This window comes from Gadus macrocephalus, chromosome 2, assembly GCF_031168955.1.
Source record: "Gadus macrocephalus chromosome 2, ASM3116895v1".
Classification (NCBI taxonomy): domain Eukaryota; kingdom Metazoa; phylum Chordata; class Actinopteri; order Gadiformes; family Gadidae; genus Gadus; species Gadus macrocephalus.
Genome location: NC_082383.1, coordinates 21,469,838 through 21,492,697, shown reverse-complemented (window position 1 = coordinate 21,492,697; position 22,860 = coordinate 21,469,838). Strand labels below are relative to the sequence as shown.

Here is a 22,860-nt window from a genome sequence, read left to right as displayed (position 1 = left end):
GAACAATGTACACACATCACTGTTTACAATTTCTAGGCAACCGAAGTTTAAAGATTGTCAAGTGGTTAACTCTTGAATCGCATGTACTAAGACCTGATGGGTTAGTGGTCAGAGAGCAACTCATTAACGCGGGGATAAGGGGTTCGATTCCTTAATGAAGCTAGCGTTTTTCTTTCATATTGGACTGGATGTTTGTATGCCATTTTGCGTAACTTGTAGTTCATGATGAAGAAATGTTACGTGTTTTTGCAACACAATATTTCTTACAATAACAAAGTTTAAAGTTTTGATGACTCCAGTAGGAAACTTAAGATACCTAGAGAAATGCGTGAGTGCTCACAAAACAACATGTCAGCAGTGTGGTACAGGGTGATCATTTCTGATATACAGTACAAAAGCTGAAACTATTAGCCAGGAGTGGGAAAGATGCAGACGCAGACGTGGGAAGCAATAAGACGCACCAACACACAGTTGCCTGTTGCAAAATGGTTCAGAGTTTAATAGAAATAGTTAGGGTTAGCTGGTATGGCGTTATCTGGTATGGCTATAGTCTAATGTTAGCTTAGTTCGTGTTGTTTCGTCATGTTAATCGCTAGTAATAGTAAGTCATTTGTAGAAATATAGCCTATCATCACAGACTGTAGGAATGTCACCCACCCTCCATCGCGTACGACACTGACGCTCGTAATCTGTAGTGCAAGGGAGTTTGCGCACAGATCCCTGAAGGTACGGCCACACCAAACGCGTTACCTGCGTACCACGCATATAAAATCGGCAATTTTTCCATAGGGAAGCATTGGTTTACGCGCGTATGAGGTGCGTACACGCGTATCATGCGTACCAAGCAACATTTTACTCGCTGTAGGGGCGTATGAGGCGCGTACATATACGCGCGTATATATACGCGCGCACATATACGCGCGTACATATACGCGCGTACATGTACGCGAGGAGTTCAAAAAATTGAACGCTCATACGCGCCGCAATAGCCAATCAGCGTTGAGCTTGACCCGACGTCACTGGCAGAGAGTAGTGAGCTTGGACAGAAGCATACGGCCGACATCTTTCTTTATTCTGTGTGGAAATAGTAACATAGTTACGCCATTAAATGCTTTTATGGAAACATTTTTAGCGAGAAATGTGCATTTTACTTTCATAATGTTCGCTCGGTGAATGTGAAGGATGTTTGGTTTGATAGTTAAGGTACGGCCACACCAAATGCGTCACCTGCGTACCACGCGTATAAAATCGGCAATTTTTCCATAGGGAAGCATTGGTGTACGCGCGTATGAGGTGCGTACACGCGTATCATGCGTACCAAGCAACATTTTACTCGCTGTAGGGGCGTATGAGGCGCGTACATATACGCGCGTATATATACGCGCGTACATGTACGCGAGGAGTTCAAAAAATTGAACTTTTTACACTCATACGCGCCGCAATAGCCAATCAGCGTTGAGCTTGACCCGACATCACTGGCAGAGAGTAGTGAGCTTGGACAGAAGCATACGGCCGACATCTTTCTTTATTCTGTGTGGAAATAGTAACATAGTTACGCCATTAAATGCTTTTATGGAAACATTTTTAGCGAGAAATGTGCATTTTACTTTCATAATGTTCGCTCGGTGAATGTGAAGGATGTTTGGTTTGATAGTTATGACGAAGAGGGAACGCTCCGTTCACTTGCATGGACAGAGTCTCTGGTTACTAAGCAACCTCAACGTCTTGGCGGACTATATATCTGCTGATCAACACTACGAATGCTGGAAACACACCAGACACACCATGTGAAGTTATTAAACCCGATTATTGTTATTTATATCCGAGATTATTTAATCTAACCCGATCTAAACTCTATCACCCAAACACGGCGACGTTTGGGTTTCCTACCTCGGACTCCAGAGCAGCCATGTCCATGGCAGCCACGGCCGGCAACTTTCTTTATTCTGAGTGGAAATAGTAACATAGTTACGCCATTCAATGCGTTTATGGAAACATTTCTAGCGAGAAATGTGCATTTTACTCTCATAATGTTCGCTCGGTGAATGTGAAGGATGTTTGGTTTGATAGTTATGACGAAGAGTGAACGCTCCGTTCACTTGCATGGACAGAGTCTCTGATTGCTAAGCAACCTCAACGTCTTGGCGGACTATTTCTCTGCTGATCAACACTACGAATGCTGGAAACACACCAGACACACCATGTGAAGTTATTTAACCCGATTATTGTTATTTATATCCGAGATTATTTAATCTAACCCGATCTAAACTCTATCACCCAAACACGGCGACGTTTGGGTTTCCTACCTCGGACTCCAGAGCAGCCATGTCCATGGCAGCCACGGCCGGCAACTTTCTTTATTCTGAGTGGAAATAGTAACATAGTTACGCCATTAAATGCGTTTATGGAAACATTTCTAGCGAGAAATGTGCATTTTACTCTCATAATGTTCGCTCGGTGAATGTGAAGGATGTTTGGTTTGATAGTTATGACGAAGAGTGAACGCTCCGTTCACTTGCATGGACAGAGTCTCTGATTGCTAAGCAACCTCAACGTCTTGGCGGACTATTTCTCTGCTGATCAACACTACGAATGCTGGAAACACACCAGACACACCATGTGAAGTTATTTAACCCGATTATTGTTATTTATATCCGAGATTATTTAATCTAACCCGATCTAAACTCTATCACCCAAACACGGCGACGTTTGGGTTTCCTACCTCGGACTCCAGAGCAGCCATGTCCATGGCAGCCACGGCCGGCAACTTTCTTTATTCTGAGTGGAAATAGTAACATAGTTACGCCATTAAATGCGTTTATGGAAACATTTCTAGCGAGAAATGTGCATTTTACTCTCATAATGTTCGCTCGGTGAATGTGAAGGATGTTTGGTTTGATAGTTATGACGAAGAGTGAACGCTCCGTTCACTTGCATGGACAGAGTCTCTGATTGCTAAGCACCTCAACGTCTTGGCGGACTATTTCTCTGCTGATCAACACTACGAATGCTGGAAACACACCAGACACACCATGTGAAGTTATTAAACCCGATTATTGTTATTTATATCCGAGATTATTTAATCTAACCCGATCTAAGCTCTATCATCCATCCAAACACGGCGGCGTTTGGGTTTCCTTCCTCGGACTCCTTAATCCAGCGCAGCCACAGGCTGGGGGGGGGGGGGGGGGGGGGCATTTATAATATTTGCAATGCAAAATATTATAAATGTTTTTCACTCTGCAACATAAAGGTGATATAGAAGCTTAACATACCATCATACTAAGAAAAGTGTGTTTCTTTACAATTAATAAATGATATAAATAAATTAACGGGGAACATAAAAGAGACCACTCGAAAAGCAAAATTGTATTGCTTTCGCTCATAGAGTAAGGTTTAAAATCCACAAATCGGTGTGTTATTTACAAAAACCAAACTGCATAATGCACGATGTCAAAAGGCAATAAACACATTGATTCCGATTGGTTAATGGTTTAGTACTATTCTTTTAATAATGTTTGTCATTGGTATTCCTATGTAGCATTTGCGCTTTATACTGCTATTTATACTTGATACAGTATGATACATGTGGGGCTAGAGCCCCCAAATGTATCATACTGTCATTGAGGCCTTCTTTCAAATAAAAGAGACCCCAAGTCTTCCTTTTCTACTTAAATGATGTTTTATCACTTCATACAACTTTTGAGCAGGATTCATTTGTTATGAATATCTTGTACAACAAAATGTATTTATACAATTAATTACCTTTGTAATGGATTTTTTTTTTTGCGGAAGCAAAGCAAATACAAACTTCCGGTTTTCCCCACAAAAAGATGTCAGCCTAGTCCTTCCAAAAGAAGAAGAAATATATCATTCCTGAGTCACTACACAATCATCGTTTTTATTGAAAGAACATTATCAGTTGCATAAAATAACACATAACATAGCAGCTAAAATGACTAACGTTACATAGACATTGAATTCAATGCATTCCTCCGCCACCAGAGGGCGGGAAAGCGATCCGAAAGTCCTCCAGCGTCACCGTCGTGACGTTACCGGAAGAGATCCGTAGGAACCCGGAAGATAACAGCGAGCTGTCAAAAAGCAAAAACGCAGACATAGCGTAGCTTTTTCTTTTTTAAAATATTTAACAGTAATGACTTTGCTTTGAAAGCAGACAGAAAACTAACGTGTTTACCATGGTTCTCAGAGAATTTTAAGTCGTTTGAAAGACAAAAGAGATATCGAGTCCCCGACGTTTCTCTGGTTGGAGTGCTGAAACAAGGTAGCTACCGCCACTAGCCTGGAGCTACAGTCCTCTACACCGGAGTTGTCCTCCAGAGCAGCACTAGCCTGGAGGTACAGTCCTCCACACTGGAGCTGTCTTCCGGGAAGCCTGGAGGTACAGTCCTCCATACTGGAGCTGTCCTCCGAAATGCACTGGCATGGAGGTACAGTCCTCCAGACTGGAGCTGTCCTCCGACCAGCACTAGCCTGGAGGTCCAGCTATACCTCCGAGCAGCCATAGCCTGGAGGTCCAGCCGTACCTCCGAGCAGCACTAGCCTGGAGGTCCCACTGTACCTCTGAGCCCACCCCACCAGGAATGGGTTTCAGGCACTGGGTTCTGACAAAGCATTGCACATGACCTCATGCTAAATTATTACAATGGTATATCATTGTGTTTACAAAACTAGCAAAACTTTTGAACCAAGCAGTTGCTTGGTTCATCAGCAACATCGACAGATCGGACGTTATCAAACGTCAACGTTAGCGTTTACATTTTACAACTTTTTCAATGTTTTTGACACCTTATTCACCTCACTGGATGTTTTGTTGGTTGCGCTCTTTTTAAAACACACTTTTGTCTTATGCATCGTATTAATGATAACCGTATGTCCTTTTTATTCTTTCATAACTAGGATCACTTTTGCTGGAATTATGTCACATGTTGCATGTTTTTTTCTCAATGATGATGATGATGACGGCGCCTCCTCCTGCTATCAGTGCAGGCTGCTTCTCACTTCCTTTGCAGAACGTGTGTCTTGTGTTCTCCACTGATCCCCACAGGTGTGAATGACCGACGTCGTGTCGCCCACGGCCCTCAGCAAAGTCCAGCTCCGGCTCCTCTGCCACGATGACATAGAGAGCGTCAAGTTGCTCTGCGGCGATTGGTTCCCAATCGAGTCAGTAAACCCCATTTGTCGTGGCGTGTCTGTTGCTGCAGGTTTCAGCCAAACACCCGGACTATTGACACTGACACTCGCCATTACTCCTCCACAGTAGAAGTTTGTTGACAAATCGTACATAAGGTCACAGGTCCAACCTTGCAGTTCCCCTGAGGCTGCTAGTTTAAGGCCCGTCACTGTGGTCTCTGTTAAACGCCAGCTATCTTGAATGGTGAATAGAGTGATTACAGCTAGGTTGGCTGCCACACATTTGATTTCCCAGGTCAAGTCTTAGCATGAGTTACTTTACATTATCAGTTAAGCAAGTCTGTGTATATGGTTATACAGCCCTATAAATGGTAACCCTCTGACCGACTAACCCTCTGCTGTTGTAACTTCGGCAGATACCCAGACTCATGGTACCAGGACATTACCTCCAACAAGAAGTTCTTCTCCCTAGCTGCCACCTTCAAAGGAGGCATCGTGGGAATGATAGTGGCCGAGATCAAAGGCCGGACGAAAGTACACAAAGAGGTAACGTATTCGTCCAATTGAATCACACAACGTGCTCTGTTTTACTCTGTTTGCATTGTTCAAAGTCACTGTTGCTGCAACGGTCACTAAATAGTTGCAGCAAATGTCCCTCCCAATAGGATGTTATATACAGTAAACATTATTCATCACGATTCATCTATCATTATTTGCCACCTGAAAGGTTTTATAAACTCAGAAAACCCTTAAGGATACATTTGTGATTCAGTTTTTTACTCTGCTGCTCCAACTACTGACTTATGCAAGGGAGGGAAACATAAGGCAGCAAAATGGTGACATTAAACTGAAGCGCTAGCATATGAGAATAGAGGACAGATGGGCCAGTGGAGAGCTGAGGAAAGATAGAGTGGGTGGTCTCGAGAGTAAAATAAATATGAAGTGTTTCATTTGTGACCAAATGATAATGGAAGCAGCCATAGTTATACTGTTTCTATGGGGATGTGACAAATATAATATTGGGAGGTGATGCATTCCCACACCACATCCTTCAAATGCACTACTGGCTGCATTTTAAAACGGTTTGAAGTGGTAAAGTGTTGCTGTCGACTGACTACAGATGTGTGTGTGTGTGCATGTTTTTGATAGGATGGAGACATCCTGGCTTCCAGTTTCCCTGTGGACACACAGGTGGCCTACATACTCAGCCTGGGGGTGGTCAAGGAGTTCAGGAAACACGGCATAGGTACTGTTCAACACACACACACACACACACACACACACACACACACACACACACACACACACACACACACACACACACACACACACACACACACACACACACACACACACACACACACACACACACACACACACACACACACACACACACACACAGCTGTTTCTCGATTTCTCTTTCCCTTTTCCTTGGTGGTTCATATCTATTAAATTAAATTTGTTGAATTGATCGTATTTCAAATAAATCCATGTCAAAGCGGATAAACCTTGCTTATTTCCAGGTGGCGCTAGTCATTAGTGAAGTAGTACATTTATTGTGGGAACAAATCCAGAAACATGGTCACATTGATTACATTGACAAGGTAAAAATAGTACTTGGCATCTTATCCTAGCTGTCTTTGTTGTACACGGGCCATGGGTGAATCTAGTGAGTGTTGGTGCTTGACACTTGCTCTATGAACATTCTTACTGTACTGACAGCGATATATTGTTATTATTATTTTTTTTTTATTATTATTAAAACCGTCTGCTAAATTCCCTAAATGTAAATGCAAATTTAGCAAGTATTTATTAGGTTATAGCCTGATGTCCTATCTAGCAACGTGGCACATTGATAGTGTTACATTTGTTATTCGATATCTGATACATTGTTGGTTGTCAAGGTGACAGACCTCACATGAAACTCTGTTTGCCCACATCGAGTTTCATGTGGGCCCTCATGTAATGTATTAACATATAGAACTACGTAAGTGATTGCTATCTTAATGGTTTCCTCTGCTAGTTTGGCACACCAGCTCTGGCTAATTCATAACCGAACGGCACTGTTATCAGCAACCATGAACAAAGAACATGGAGAATCAAGTTCTCACGTTACTTTATCTTCAAATGAATATAGTTGCTTCATATAGTGAGTGGCGTAATACTGAAAGCGTGATACATTCAAGTGATAAAAACAGTGTTGCTCTGTTTTTCCTGAATAACAAGATCATTATCAAACAGCTCCGAGAAAGTTTTTTGTGGGAAAAGATTTCTGCGTAATTTATCTAGATAGTCGAGATTATTATCTTAGAATTCTCAGAAAGGTTTTAATGAAATTAAAAGATCAACCCTTTTCTCTGATGAACGAGATACCTCAGAATCCTGCGAGATGCTCTCACCTTCATGCAGTTTATCGGCCTGCCCTCCAGCAGTTTTGTAGTAGAATGTGGTCAATATAGTAAGGCCAGGTCGACCCCTGTCCATTCATATTCATGGTAACAGATACCATAAAGTATAATTGTGTGAAAATAGTCGTTCATGTTGATTTCTTTTGCCGAATGTTACGTCGTTTTAAATGTTCCTGTCACAAGGAATTGTGGGATGGCATTATCTCCTCATGGAAGAAACACTTGCATGAACGGATTTGTGGATAGATAATTTCGTAATTTCGTTTTGCATTTTAAGAGCACTTCACACACTCAAAGTCCTCAAAGACTGTTCTCCTACAGCAGTTTATATATATAAAACAAACGTTAATTTTGCATCCAATTATTTGGGATGCTGTGTTGATGTATTACAGACGCTGCATCATAATATTGGTTTTATTTACTCTATCAAGCTCTGCACATCCATTTGAAATGATCACTTCTGAAGTTCTGAGTGCTTCTGCAGAAAACGGCAGAACAACAACCTTTTTTTTTTTAAAGGTTGTTGATTCGGATCCTCACGAATGCACACACTGATTTACAAACACTTTAGTTTATTCCTGTTTTGCATCCTTTAGGAAAAGGTCCTGTACTAACAAGCGTTTATGAGTCTGAACCGGCACATTCGTGTGAAATGTACGTGGCGCACAATAGAAAGATTAGAGATAAATATGCAAACGTTCATTGTCGGATCTGCCCTTCTATTCAAATAAGGCCTCCCTTCTTCCCTGAGGTATTCTTTGTCTAATTTGGTTGGGAAGATGAGACGAGTTTGCTGCTCCATTTTACACAAGATACGTGTTGTTTTTAGAGTTTTAATTCACCCCGTCAGCTGAATCCTGATATAGCACTATCCCTGGCTGCTATCACATCTTAACTCGGAACACAACGCTATGACCTGATACGTTACAGCTGCCTTCTCTACTCCGTTTTCTCTCTCTCTCATGCACGCACACACAAACAAAAGACACACACACACACCACTATATACGCACAAAATATGCAATATTTTGTTACATATGGGTACTGCTGCTCTGGAGTTTTTTTTAGAAACTCCAGTTGGTATTGTATTGCCCAGTGCAGTACGACATAGCTTGGCCGTGAGTGCTGATAGCAAAACGCCATCGTTGGGCCGTGGCTATGCCCCACTCACTCCTTCTCGTAACCTTTGTGTGTCAACGTATGTTGCGCACCGAGTAATAGCCACGTGGACTCCATGTATGATTAGACAAACGACTTGACCAATGCGGTTCTGTTTATGAGCATCATTCTGTTCATTTCCCTTCAGGGTTGAGCCAGAAAGTATCCCAGTCAACAGGTCTTAATTGGGGGTGAACCATTAAGGCTCAGTCCTCATCGCTGGCTGCATTTCCTCCCCTCTATCTCTCATACCTTATCTATCTCACTGTATCATAAAGCATTAAAAAAAGAGATGCAAAAGAAAATCTTTAAAAAACAAAAAAATAAGTCTTTGTTTCTCTGGGCTCGCCCCAGGCTCCCTGCTGCTGGACAGCTTGAAGGAGCACATCTCCACCACCGCCCTGGACCACTGCAAGGCGGTGTACCTGCACGTGCTCACCACCAACGCCAACGCCATCCACTTCTACGAGAGCCGCGACTTCCGGCAGCACCACTACCTGCCCTACTACTACTCGATCCGCGGCGTGCTGAAGGACGGCTTCACCTACGTCCTCTACGTCAACGGCGGACACCCGCCCTGGACCATTTTATATCCTTCTGGTGGGACGCAGGCCCGTGGCTTCTGGTGCCGGACTCCTCCTGGGTTCAGAACCGCCTTCCGGGCTCAGGGCTCGGGGGTTCATCCAAAGCCCCTGATGCTGACCCCCCCTGTGGTCCCCAGACGGAGTTCTTGTCCTGCCGGGGCACAGCGGTGCGGCCTTAGACCTGATTCACAGTCCTTTTGTTTCGTGTGTCAATGGTGCTTTATCCCTTTCTTTTCACACAAACAGACCAAACAAACGGAAAGAAAAGCCTGTGCTTGCTCATCATTGAGCAAGCACAGATATTGCCGTATTATGAAGCAGGGGTAGATGATTAGTCGATAGAGTCAACGTACATGGGTTGGATTAACGTACGTTATACACGTACAAGTTATAAATTATCTATATTTGTGAACATTAGTACCATGTCAAAGGGAAAGAAAGCTTATTCATGAAAACAAAGTGCGATCGCCCTTTCTAGGGTTTGCAAAATATAATTAAAAAAGATTGCATAACCCTTTAATGTAGCACTGAGATTCTAGGAGGGACCTGAAATAGGTGCACGACTTTTCACCAGGGCTTTACATATCAGCCATTTGAGTTCGGCTTTTAGTTGGATACAACTATTGACATCTAATGTTAGGGTTAGGGTTAGGTATATGTCCATGTACCTTGTGGTTGTTCGGCCACATTGACCCGGGGTCCAGCGGTCTATCTATGCGTGGGGGGTTGTTGGTTCCTTAACCTCCCCACCACTGACTACATCCACCACATCGGCTCCACCCTGGCCAGCCTGAGCCCGTGCTCCATCCCCCAGCGCCTCTACCGCCAGGCCCAGGCCCTGCTGCGCTCGCTGCTGCCCTGGTCCAACCTGGCCTCCAAGACGGGCATCCAGTACAGCCGCACCATGTGACCGCCGCCGCGCAGGGTGAGGCTCTGTTCACTCTGTTTACCCTAGCGACGGTTGTCAGGGTGCTAGGGAGAGAGGCCGACGGTAGAGGCCGCTGTCGCTGCGGGTTTGACTTCGATGCGCTCTTTGAAGCCACATGATTCTTCCACTGCTTCGTCCTCCATTGAGTTTCTTGTTTTCAACGTATTACTAGTTTAGTGACGCACACAACGCAGACTTTACCCCAATGCCCTTTGTTTGGTATTCGTATTTTGCAGTGTTCTTTGTATGTGTGTGTTCAGTGCAGGCGCCTCCCTATAAAAAGAAGCGTGTATGTGTGTGTTTTTTGTCGTTGCCCTAACCCCCCTGTGATTGAATGGGTGGACTAACGATCACCTTCTTTTGTCTCTCCCCCCCCCACCTCGTTCCAGGAGACCTCGTTGGAGACTTCCCTGGATACACACACCTTCATCCCCATCATCATCATCACCACACACACACACACACACTCACACTATCACACAAGCTGAGAACCTGAGACTGGCAGGTTCAGCCCTGCCTTTCTTCCTGAGCGAACCTTCTACCTGTCCATCACGTTCACCGGGAACGTGTATTTGATTTGTACATCACTTATTATTTGATATGTACATATATATATATTTATTCATCGAAATATATATAAATATATCATGTCTAAATGTATATATATTCTTTGCCATGAGGAGTCCGACTTTGCCCTCAGTTTGGGCTCCTTAAGTGTCTGCTGTGATTGGACAGCTGGGGTGTCGCTTCATTTCAAAGGGATCACAAGAAAGCTCGTGTGACGGAACGTCTCTTGAACACGGCCCGCGGACCATGCACTGTCCTGGAGTGGGCCCCCGGACAAAGGCCACTAGACCAAGGGTCAACACAGCCCCTCTCACAGCAGGGCGACCATGTTGTGTCTGAGAGGGACATGCTCCCTCTTTAGGAGAAGTGATCGGAGAGGATCAATCGCCTTCCTCCCCTCGCCCTCGGCTGTGTTCAGTCCTCAAACCCTGAACCTAACGTACACAGAGCAAGCTTTTGTTATACAGTCATGATTGAGGCTTCTCCCCCCCCCACCCAGGTTTAAGTTCAAGCCTTTTTAAAATCTTGCCTAAAAATGCCGCACAGGAAGCCTTTTTATTTATTCTTTTAGAGATGGTGACGGCAGGCCTATAGGCTGACGTGTGTGTGTGTTGGGCGCGTCCATGTGTGCGTCGCGTGTGTGTTTTGAATGCATGCGCCTGTGTACGTCGCGCGTGCGTGTGTTTGTATGCGCGCGTCTGCATGCGTGCGTGCGTGCCTGCGTGCCTGCGTGTGCGTGTGTGTGCGTACGTGTGTATGTGATCGGTCGCCGCTGTGCTGATCTGCCTGACATACTCTCCTTCAGACCGACCGACTCGCGGCAGCTCCCTCGGCCACGGACGGCCCGCGTCGACGCAGGTGACCCTGTGGTGGGGGAGCTGCCCTCGCTCCGAGGCCCGACCCTCTGGCGTTCGGGGCGCTAAGCTGGGCGCTAAGCTGGGCGTGGGCGTGGGAACACACCTCTCCCTAACCTCTTGTCCCCCACTGCTCTGTACGGTGTTTGCAGACAGGCCTAATGATGGGGGGGCTCAGAGAGGTGCTTTGGGTTCAGATGTGTTTTTATAAACCGTGTAAATAATAATGTTGATAGTAGATACTTTAAGATATATTAAGACTTTTTTTTTTAGATATTGGTTTTCTTTTGACAACTTGTTAAGCGTCGAGCCCACAAATCCTTCATTTGGTCCGAGATGATAAAAGCGAAGTTTCTGTCACGGAAAGATATACTGGGATTTTCATACGTTTTCTTTTTATTATGTGGACTATGTGAGCGATTAACAATGTGATACAAATAAATTATTCCAATATCAGAATTCCAGCTTTGTCCTTTTCCATTATTGACACTTTATTTTGAATCACTTTGAACACTTTAGATTAATAATTCATCATCCATTCGTCCTATAGATTATTTGAGGAATAGATACCGCCCTCTGTCTGTTTAAAATGCAATTTGCCATAACATGCTGTTAAAAAACGCTGCACTGAGAGAGACTAAAAATGACGAGTTAATTGTTTAATCAATTAAGACTGCAATCATGCCGAGTAGCTGTGAAAGAAAATCTGTTGGATGACTTCCTTGTCCGACTTCATATAAGATAGTTGTATGACTTCATTGTCCGACATCATATGGTAGTGGTAGGACTACCTGGCCCGGATTCTTCGTAAAGGTTGCCCGGTGGAAAAACCCTTACGTCAACCAAGTAGTGGACCACGCCCATGAGGCTGTCCGCGTCAGCCAGACAGAGCCGAGTACGGTGTGATCGCCTCTGCTGCTACTCTTTTGATGCTGTTGTGGTGTCGTCATTTCAAGCACATATCAACACCGTAACAGACGAACTACTACAACTACTGACCGTTAAGGACTTAACCCCTCTTTTCCCCAAACGCGAACATAGCCCGCAAACTTCAGAAAAGGTGAGCGATGCGCTGTACACCTAAACGCCTCTGCAGAAAAATGATTCACGAACCTTGTCCGAAAAGGTGCACATTTTTACGTGCATGTTGTGAATTGAATATTGCATTATGTTATGATTGACTATCAAACTAGAGTAGTTATATCTGTTTCTTCTAAACATCAGCTTTTATATACATTGTGGGTGCTTGTGTGTGTGTGTGTATCTTGAATGAGAGAATACAGAAAACATAGAAGCAACAGTGTGTCCCGCTCAAATCGTGCACTTTGGACTTTGTGTGTAGTGGGAAAACTGAGCTTTGTGTTCTTCTCCTTTCGAAACGGTGATTTCCTTGAGAGCGCACATTGCCCTCCTCCCATTCCGGGAGCGACCCCATGGGAACGCGCCACGACGTCGCTCGTTCCAATGGGGTCCGAAATGTGGGAATATGAATCTACATCCGAGATATTAAGGTTGCACTGCAAGAGACGATACAAAGAGACATTGTGAAAAGGTTGCAGAGAAACACTTCGATTTCAGTTCCTTAAAAGATCCGATGCGTTATGGTCCTTTGGGAGGGTGTGTGACCTAAACCATGATATCCGTCAGAGCTGAAAACACGACACGTGTTAAGCGATTACACGTCGTGTTTAGGAGGGTCTCACGTGACGTCATCCTAGTCTTTAAATTGAGAATTCACTGGTTTTTGGTTACTCTATACATTGTGTTTAAGAAGTACCTCTGTCTTGATGGAACTTCAAATTGCATGATTGAAACCATATAGGGGTGTGGTTTAGCCAATAATACTCTCCATGCCAACTTTGAAATACATTTGTGTAGTGAACCATGCCTCGTTTATCTTTTGGCTGACAGGTGTGTTAGATCAAGCCCAGGATAATGTACTTTGTTAAGACACCAAAGCTTAACACATCTTTAGCCATCTGTATTAAAGCAAAGGAAACCGATTTAAAAATCAAAGATTTATTCACAGAAATGACAGCCATTGCAGTCGATCAGTAGCCGCCCTTCCCAGACTCTCCAGCAACTGGCCATCCTTTACCGTTGCCCATTCCATTATTGGAGTCCGACATGTCAGCGGAGCCGACCGTCGGCTCTCCGGGGTTGTATCTGGTCAGGAAGAAGGCCTGTCTGCCTTGCTGGTAGCGGGACCTGGAACTGAAGTGGTAGACGGGTTCCAGGTCAGAGACGTCACTCAACACAGGCTCCTCCTCAGTGTACTCTTCAGGGGTCTCCTCGTCCATGGGGGTGTATTGCTTCTCAGGGTAGCCTTCAGGAACAGGGTAGTAAGCAGAGTCTACAGCATCCATGTAGGAGCCATCGTTTGAGTGGAGGTGGTGTTGCGGTGCTCGGCCATAGGCATAAACAGAGGCGTCTTGACCAACAGGATAAGCAGAGCCAGGACTGCTGTAGTCACTCCATGCTGGGGAAGGATTGTTTGAGCCAAAACCTAAAAAGGGAGACGACATTATCCCACTAATGAAGCTTTTACATATACTGCCCCTTCCTTCGTAACAGGTCACTTGAGAAAAAGTCAAAAGCAAGTAATGTTGTACCTTTATCCACTGGTAGTGATATTACGCAACCAAACAGAAACAATATCCAAGTTGACCTGAGAACAGAGTAACTTGTAAGTCAGATGGTTTCCTAATGAAGTTGAGTTTCTATACATTCAAGTTTCAATAGAAGACATTACCTCAAAGAGACGGCACAAGGACTATGCATGTTGTTTCGTTGGCCGGTGTTGCTGGGTTTTGCTCTACAAACAGATTGTCAAGGCTCTGCAAAGGGATATCTCCCAGAAACAACAGCGGTTCTTTTAAAGGGTGGTTCAATCAGGTTCAGTTGATTACTGATGCACCACACCTGTTGAGCTTCATCAGCTGAACTCCCTCAGCAGCCACCTTGACTACTAGCAATCATTATTAGCTTCTTTAGCCCTCTCTGATCCATTGTGTACAATAACATGCATTAGGTAGGTACATGCTATTATGAACAGGCAGGGGTAGGACACCTACATCCTGGTACACTGCTTACATTGAGGGGCAGAGCCCTGAACCTTCTCAGCTGGGGCACAAGTATCAACCTTAAGTGTGTCCTTTTCCTTGATGCCAATTAAACATTTGTTGTTCCTGTCGGGGACATGACTTGGGTCTTCTGTTAGGGGATTAAAGACCAACTGTTACCTGAGTATTTACCTGAAATGAACTAAAGGCCATTATGCCTGATCTCTCAGAACATGCTGTCAATATCCAGTCGGAAAGACCTCTCTGCATGAAACTGAAGGATTTAATTTCTCGTTTAAAATGCAAGCCATTTGTTTAAATGTCAGTTCCTGTATGTTAGTGTATGAGGGCCTATTGTCCTGTGTTGGTGTTGTCTCTGTAACCGCGGTGATTGGAGCGTGAAACCCTGAGCGATTCTGCTTTCTTGGCAAGAAGGTCACTCCTGGGAAAGGGATTTTAATCTCGATTAGTCTCATCTGGTTAGATAAAGGTTATGAGGCACTTTAACATGTGCGACTCAAAGCTTTCAACAGGTTAAATTGCTTTCAGTTTTGTGTGTGTGTGTGTGTGTGCGCCTGTGCATGTGTGAATTTGTGTGTGTGTGTGTGCGCATGTGTTTGTGTGTGTGTGTGTGTGTGTGTGTGTGTGTGTGTGTGTGTGTGTGTGTGTGTGTGTGTGTGTGTGACAGCATAGTATAACACAGCTATCACATCTCAGGTAGACCCATGTCGTATGTCATCATAACTTCAAATTGAGCAGTGTTGTGCTCACAACAGTAACGTATCCATCACACACAGACACACACACACACACACACACACACACACACACACACACACACACACACACACATCACACACATTCCCCTCTGTGGGCCAACAGTAATCGCACAGCAGTCGTTTTATTGGTGCTATCTGATAGGCCGGCTGGCTGCGGAGGCCCTGGGATGTTGTTGTGCAATACGAGCTGGTTAGCGTCCCCAGTGACTGCCGGCTCCAGGCAATAAGGCAGTCAAAGTGGGGGGGGGGGGGGGGGGGCAGTCAAACTGGAGGAGAAGGAGCAGGGGTGGGGGGAAGATGGGGAGTTAAAAGATAATGGGCCACGGTGAAGTGGTGAAATCCATCTCCGGTTATGGTTATGGACATTCAAAGTAACGACGGGTGAAACCGAATTTCCCGTGCCGACGAATCTGCAGAGAGAGGTGATCAATGTCGGGGTTGTGATTCACTCGTCATTCCAGCGCGGTGAGAGATAGAGAAGAGTTCGGAGGGAGGCGATTAAAGAAGGATGAAAATGGAACAAAGCCGAAGATGGCAATTCATTTTGTTTACATTCAAGGAGATGAATAGCCATGGTTTTCAGAGATGTCAGAGAAATGGTGAAGTGGAGGGACCATAATGTGTGTGTGTGTGTGTGTGTGTGTGTGTGTGAGTGCGTGTGCGTGTGCGAGACGTGGTCTAAAGGAGCAGGACCCTCTTATCTGAGTGTTCTCATATGCAACAGGAGCCAAGGTGGAATGTTGGATGTGTGTGAGAGTGCCCGAGCTGCAGTCTGCATTACTCGGGAAATGGGATATCTTTCGCCTTATGTGACCACTTTCATTTTTGTAATTTGTAAATCATTTGTCTCGAAAAAGACAAATGATTAACCATTATATTCGCTGTGTATATCGGGATACTGTGTGTGATAGTGTAGTGTTCCTCCCAGCACTGTATGGTCAAGGCGACCGCCTGAACAACAATAAGGCCCCGCCTTGACTACCAACGTATAAAAAAATGTTTTCTCTTTTTTTAATTTATTATTATTATTAATTATTATGCATTGACAAAGTACACAACTCCCATAGGGAATGGAAACATACTTCAATCAGGTAGAAAAAATAAAGATAAATAATGCATCGGTGATACTGTTCAAAACAATAGTCGTTTGAACTGAAACCCTCACCGAAGAGACCGCAGGGCCACGAGACAAACCCCCCCCCCCCTCGCTCTTTGACCACATTAACAAAGTAATTTCCTGGGGGAAACACTGAATTCACCAATTTATTTTCTGTATCAGAGAGTGAGAGAGAGTGCTTTCATTCGGATGATTCTAGGTCTGACAATTGACACCATGGAAACCCACCACAGCAGAATATCAGCTTATCGTTTGGTGTTCCCCTCATCCTAAGCTACCTGGTTGCTTTTGACGATTAGTAAATCAAACCATTTCAATGCGCACTAGATTTTCCTTCTTGTTGTTGTCGACCTTCAGTTCATCAGGATTAGAAGATCTTCATCCAGTATGATCATCTATGATCACCGTGTATCAACGTTTGATATGTGATGGATATCAGGTGTGCACTGCATCTGAATCAAATTCCACACACTCAGTTTCTAGAGTAAAGTTTGAAGTACCGTGAAGGCTGTCAGGTTATTTGGCTCATTTCCGAAAGACAAATCATTGAACGCACGTTAAGGGAGCCGTCTCAATAGAGTCCATGACAATATTGACCAAAATCACCTACAGCACTGGTTCAAATGCTGTCTAAATCCCAGGCTTCCCTCCATCCACCTCGATTCTACAGCCTGCTGCCGAGAGACTAAACCAACGCATGCAACCACAGAGATCATGTTTTGTAATAAATCTCTGCTGTTACACTGCAGGCTACACTATTATGAGGTGTCAAATTACACTGTGTTAGAGTATGGCATGAGCAATCTTCCACTGAACTCGCGGGTGTCGAGCAGGTGAGGTTGGGAGACTGGGTCTCAGGGCATGCCGGCATCGGCAGGTCTAGATGTGTCTCTGCCCTCCTCTCACCTGCCTCGTCTCTGACCACTGGACCTGGTTTCAAGCGTGGCAGGAATGCACAGAAAGAGGATGCTCTTTTTATCCATTAATCTACATGAATTGTTCATAGATGAAAACTACGCAGAAAAATCGCTTAGAAAAAGTGCAGCAGGTTTTTATAAAAATAATAGTCACTTTTTCTCCATCCTTAATATTGGGTAAAGTGCTAATTGGTGCAAATGCAAATTGATCCTTTAACTGATCTTCGGTGAGAAATATGACCTCTTTTGGCATAAAACTTATCTCTTGTCTCAGGATAAATTGCGTGGGGGATGCTTTGTATGTGGCTCCAATAAACAGTGTCAACAGAGACAAGCCTCTATCATTGCCTTTTTATTTTCTTTCTCTCTCCCTCTTTCTTCCTCTCTCTCTCTCTCTCTCTTCCTCTCTCTCTCTCTTTCTCTCTCTCTCTCTCTCTCTCTCTCTCTCTCTCTCTCTCTCTCTCTCTCTCTCTCTCTCTCTCTCTTCCCCTCCCTCCCTTTTCCTTACAAAAGAATACTTTCCGCGGCATCACACAAGCACAATAAAACCCGCTGTCTCTTTAGCTTGCTGGCCTGCCTCTGTGATGCAAAGTTATCCAAAATGGGTCAGCCCTCCGAAAACAAGGTCAAAATCTGCCCTCACACACAGTAGAAACCACCGGCCTTCCTGTGCGTATAGTGTTTGGTTCAGACATTGGTACCTGCTTGTGCTGTTTCACTTTCAATACAAACTCCACCAGCCCTCATGAGACTAAAGTTTAGCTATACATTCCCAATTAGCTGTCCTGTGAAAGTGCCACTAAAGCCCTGGTTTCAATCTATTGGAATCATTAGTGGTAACAAGATTCCCTGTTTCTCCCGCAATGGGTGTACTAAAGCTTCTGTTTGAATGTCGCCATGATAAGTCATTTATCTAGAGCCGTGTTTGTGCTCCAATGGCTTTTCCCCTGTTTGTTCTCCCTCTAATGGAGTGTATTACATTAGGAACTATCCACAAACCCCGGCCTTTCATGGTAACCTTCAATAACAATGGTGGATCTTGTCATCTCATTTGTTCATATCTTTGGATAATAAAACCGAAAATGTGTATATTTTCCTTGATGACCACAATTCTTCTTAAGCCATTGTGCTTTCCTCTTTTTAAATGAGGCTAGAATGAAAACATTTGAGTTAAAAGTTGATATTTGGTCTTGAGCAGGCCTGCAATGATGTCGGAGGTCATTGGCTCCTTTCCACAGCAAATATTTCAGGGAACAAATTGAAAACTTTGTGGGTTGCGGATTCAATTTGTGAGTTGCGGTTCACAAATTGACATTTTAAAGTTGAAAGGCCCTTTGAGTCTGAGTTCCCTCCCTAAAGTTGACTTCATCAAACAGTACAAAATAAAGAACAGTGCAAGAGATGACAAAGGACACGTTCATTTGCAAATTAAACAGGAAGAGTTTTACAAGAATTCACTTATTTATTCATACGATTGACCTGAAAACCAAAACCGATGCAAAGCACCCACTGGGATCATTTCTGGCCATCTTTGGATGGTGATCTGCAACAAGGATCTATTAACTGAGTGTCTGATTTTGAATATGCCATGAGGCCACAAGGCTGGATACTGCTGAACGATCGCCCGGGCCCCATTATACTGTACAGAATGTTGGCTCCTAATTGGTTCTTTGTCGTCTCTCGATGGAGCAGGGCTCAGATGCCACACTGATTGGCTAATGGCTCGTCCATTTCCGTCTGTTCAAAGAGAAAAAAGCAACAGCACGGCAAAAGGACTTCAAAAAGCCCCCTCTGGCTTTCTCTCTCTCTCTCTCTCTCTCTCTCCTCTCTCTCTCTCTCTCTCTCTCTCGCTCTCCTACTCTCTCTCTCTCTCTCTCTCTCTCTCTCTCTCTCTCTCTCCTCTCTCTCTCTCTCTCTCTCTGTCTCTCTCTGTCTCTCTCTGTCTCTCTCTCTCTCTCTCTCTCGCTCTCCTACTCTCTCTCTCTCTCTGTCTCTCGGGTCCTCTCTCTCTCTCTCTCTCCTCTCTCTCTCTCTCTCTCTCTCTCTCTCTCTCTCTCTCTCTCTCTCTCTCTGTCTCTCTCTCTCTGTCTCTCTCTCTCTGTCTCTCTCTCTCTCTCTCTCTCTCTCTCTCTCTCTCTCTCTCTCTCTCTCTCTCTCTCTCTCTCTCTCTCTCTCTCTCTCTCTCTGTCTCTCTCTCTCTGTCTCTCTCTCTGTCTCTCTCTGTCTCTCTCGCTCTCCTGCTCCCCTCGCTCTCTTCCCTTCTCTCGCTGTCTCATCATTAATGGGAGAGCCACTAGCCTGTTTTATTTAGATCCCATGTTTCAGATTTCTCAGTATGGCCTCTGATAAGAGGATGTGTTGTCATGGAAAGTGTCCTTCGTTCGGACATTGGACTGGTCAGTGTGTGTTTTTTGTTGTTGTTGGACCGTGTCCGTTCAGGTCGTGTGTGATCATTGACTAAACCCTTGGTTTGAAACGACCAGGGCCTAAAAGAGTTTTCTATTCATCACACCGTTCCAGGACGTGGATCGGGCACACAAAAGACAAACAGAAGTCCATATTTGGTCTTTTTGGGGGTTCTTTGACAGGCTGGATGAGTCATAGCACTGCAAGGCGTGGGGTGTCATCCCCTCCACGTCGCATCAACCCCCAGCCCCGCGTCACAACACATCAGCAGTCGCTCTCTTCTTTGTCTCTTGCGCTCACTCGCCAACTCAGTCGCATTAATCCAGGAAGGCGTCGGTGAGGTCAACACAGAGTGATTATTTTGTCGGTGAAGCCCTCTCGAACACATGCCGCACGCTGTTTTATTCTTCTTTCCGGGTATTACAGCATCGCAGCATCTCTGATCGTTTTGTCGATGGTTGAAACTAGAGATGTTCCTAGTTCCTTCCTGATGCCGATCCCGACTCCTGAACTTGGGTATCGGCCCGATACCGAGGGTATACCGATACAGCGTCTAGCATTGTCACTACTAACAGCACTTGTTCTTATTGAAAGGACAGCAATGTATAGTCACTTACCGTACATTTATAATCGATTATTCTATTAATGCATTTGTATTGTTGTTAGTTAAGCGTCCATGCAGCCATGTTTTACCGACTTGGTAGCTTGAACTCACATAGGTCGTAAATGACTCGTTTCCCATTCTGACATGTCACCTCAGACCATTGACGAAAGCAGCGTAACGCCGTATTTGCCTCGGTAGTAAATGACCTGATTTTAGGCAGTTTTGGAGGAATTTCCGATCATAAATCTGTATCGGACCAACTGTAGTTGAAACCCCCGTTCTCTTTCACTGCCTCCTACCTTTTTAAACACAGCGAGCGAATAACTGTGGCTGCAGCCTGTAATTAACATGAACTCCTTCCTTCTGTACCTGCTCAATCCCCGGCCCCTCCACCCACACACTCACACACCCTCGCAGGCTCTCAGCCAGCACATACTCGTGCACACACATAAACCCCCCTACACACACACACACATTTTACTGCACACTTAAACGCACACAGGCACTTAAACCTGCATTCATTTGAAAGACCTATTCCATTGTCTCGTAGCGACATTTGAAATGAGTGCTATTTATTATCATTTAATGGTGCTGCTGGCACACACTGCCAACAGACACCTGTCAACATCTGACGTTGGAATGTGGTTCCATAAAACACAACATGCAATGGAGAGGCTTCACCTGTGACCTGTTACAATGACATGTTACCACGACAATCGCTTGTTGTCCAGATGGTATCTTTACAGCTTTGTCAAAGTCCGACCCTTCTTTAAGAGGAAACTTTAAGAGGAGAGGTCAGTTGAAGAATTGGTTTTGTTTGGCATTTGGTTGGTTTTTGTTTTTGACGGCTTTCGTTCCCTCCGTCGTGTTGAGGTGAAGTGAAGGCTCTGCGATGATCAACACAATAACCTTTATGTTAAGGCACTGACTTGAAGAACAACTCATCATACCCAACATCCTCTCTGTTCGGCACACCGTTCTCTCTCTGATGGGGTGTGGTTGAGGGGAAGGAGGTTTGTGGTCTCGACTCACTTCCTCAGACAGAGCTGCTCTCCAAGCCTTCAGGTGTGTGTGTGTGTGTGTGTGTGTGTGTGTGTGTGTGTGTGTGTGTGTGTGTGTGTGTGTGTGTGTGTGTGTGTGTGTGTGTGTGTTGTATGTGTGTGTGTGCGGTCATGGGTGCATGCCTCAACCAGGATATAAAAAAACATTAACCTGTGCTACTTGTTCTTGATTTTACTTTGCTTCTGCACGGGAGGCTCTGGAGTTAAAATGGAAACCATCCAAAGCAGAAGGGAGTCCTGATTGTCTTTGGCTCCGCCCCCTGTGCTCAGCGGGGCTTTGTGCTTGTGACCATGTGACCGGCGTCGGCGTAGCTTCCTCTGCCATGCCCATCCGTCCTGTGGACTCACTGTCAGCTCCCCCTCACACACACTACTCCTGTGTGTGTGTGTGTGTGTGTGTGTGTGTGTGTGTGTGTGTGTGTGTGTGTGTGTGTGTGTGTGTGTGTGTGTGTGTGTGTGTGTGTGTGTGTGTGTGTGTGTGTGGGGGGGAGGGTCTGGGTCTGTGTCGCTGGTCTGGTATTTGCCGTTTCAGCAGATCTCTTGTCAGTCTGATGGACAGAGAGCAGAATGGAAAATTCCATGCTCAGGCAAAGGTTATTTGTGTGTGTGTGTGTGTGTGTGTGTGTGTGTGTGTGTGTGTGTGTGTGTGTGTGTGTGTGTGTGTGTGTGTGTGTGTGTGTGTGTGTGTGTGTGTGTGTGTGTGTTAATCTGCATGCCTTATGGGACGAGACAGAGTATCAGAGAGATGAAAAGTGTCTGTTTTTGCAAAGAGAAACTAAGAGATATATAAATATGAACAAAGAAGTATCCAGAATATACAAAAACCAAAAAAAAAGGTTATTCTATGAATTTCATGATATCGATTCTTGCACTTTTTGGGTTAGAACTCCATTGTTCCATGCACTTATTGAAAGTTATTGTAAGCTTGGGGAAAAAATGTATGCAAAATAAATGGCCTATTAGGTCAAAGTATATGGTTGATTTCTACTGATCCTTATCCCTCAATCTTACTGTACAATCGTATTGTTTACACTGATATGGTACGAAGAGAAGGGGGGGGGCACGCAGACTTCTGAAGACCGAGCGGTGTGGTGTTTGCTGTGTGGACGACGGTGAAACGGTTGCAGGCGGCGTCTCTCCACTCATGGATCTCTCCACTCCTCCAGAGAGGCCGACCCGGGCCCGCGAGGGACTCAATCTGCGTGGGCTGCACTCTCTCCTTACTGACGCCGTTTGGTATCTGCGGCTCCGCTCGTATCTC

General features: G+C 44.8%; 1 protein-coding gene across 2 annotated transcripts; it reads left to right on the top strand.

Annotated features, from left to right (window-relative positions):
* The first annotated feature begins 4,055 nt into the window (after positions 1-4,055).
* On the top strand, positions 4,056-12,689 carry nat15 (N-acetyltransferase 15 (GCN5-related, putative)). 2 transcript variants are annotated; one of them, XM_060074002.1, is made up of 7 exons: positions 4,056-4,285; positions 5,069-5,184; positions 5,571-5,700; positions 6,304-6,400; positions 9,075-9,309; positions 10,058-10,229; positions 10,622-12,689. In XM_060074002.1, the coding sequence occupies exons 2-6, from the start codon at positions 5,075-5,077 to the stop codon at positions 10,212-10,214; spliced, it is 729 nt and encodes a 242-aa protein (XP_059929985.1). In that variant the 5' UTR covers positions 4,056-4,285; positions 5,069-5,074; the 3' UTR covers positions 10,215-10,229; positions 10,622-12,689. The 2 variants fall into 2 exon arrangements, with proteins under 2 accessions (XP_059929985.1, XP_059929994.1); XM_060074011.1 differs by having other exon boundaries at positions 4,056-4,359.
* Positions 12,690-22,860: the final 10,171 nt, after the last annotated feature.

What these genes read in the sequence shown, in the direction of transcription:
- nat15 (XM_060074002.1), top strand. Translation starts at nt 5,075, where the DNA reads ATGACCGACGTCGTGTCGCCCACGGCCCTCAGCAAAGTCCAGCTCCGG. An exon ending in GGCGATTGGTTCCCAATCGA is followed by an intron (nt 5,185 to 5,570) that starts GTCAGTAAACCC and finishes TAACTTCGGCAG; the next exon opens with ATACCCAGACTCATGGTACC. An exon ending in CACCCGCCCTGGACCATTTT is followed by an intron (nt 9,310 to 10,057) that starts ATATCCTTCTGG and finishes CCTCCCCACCAC; the next exon opens with TGACTACATCCACCACATCG.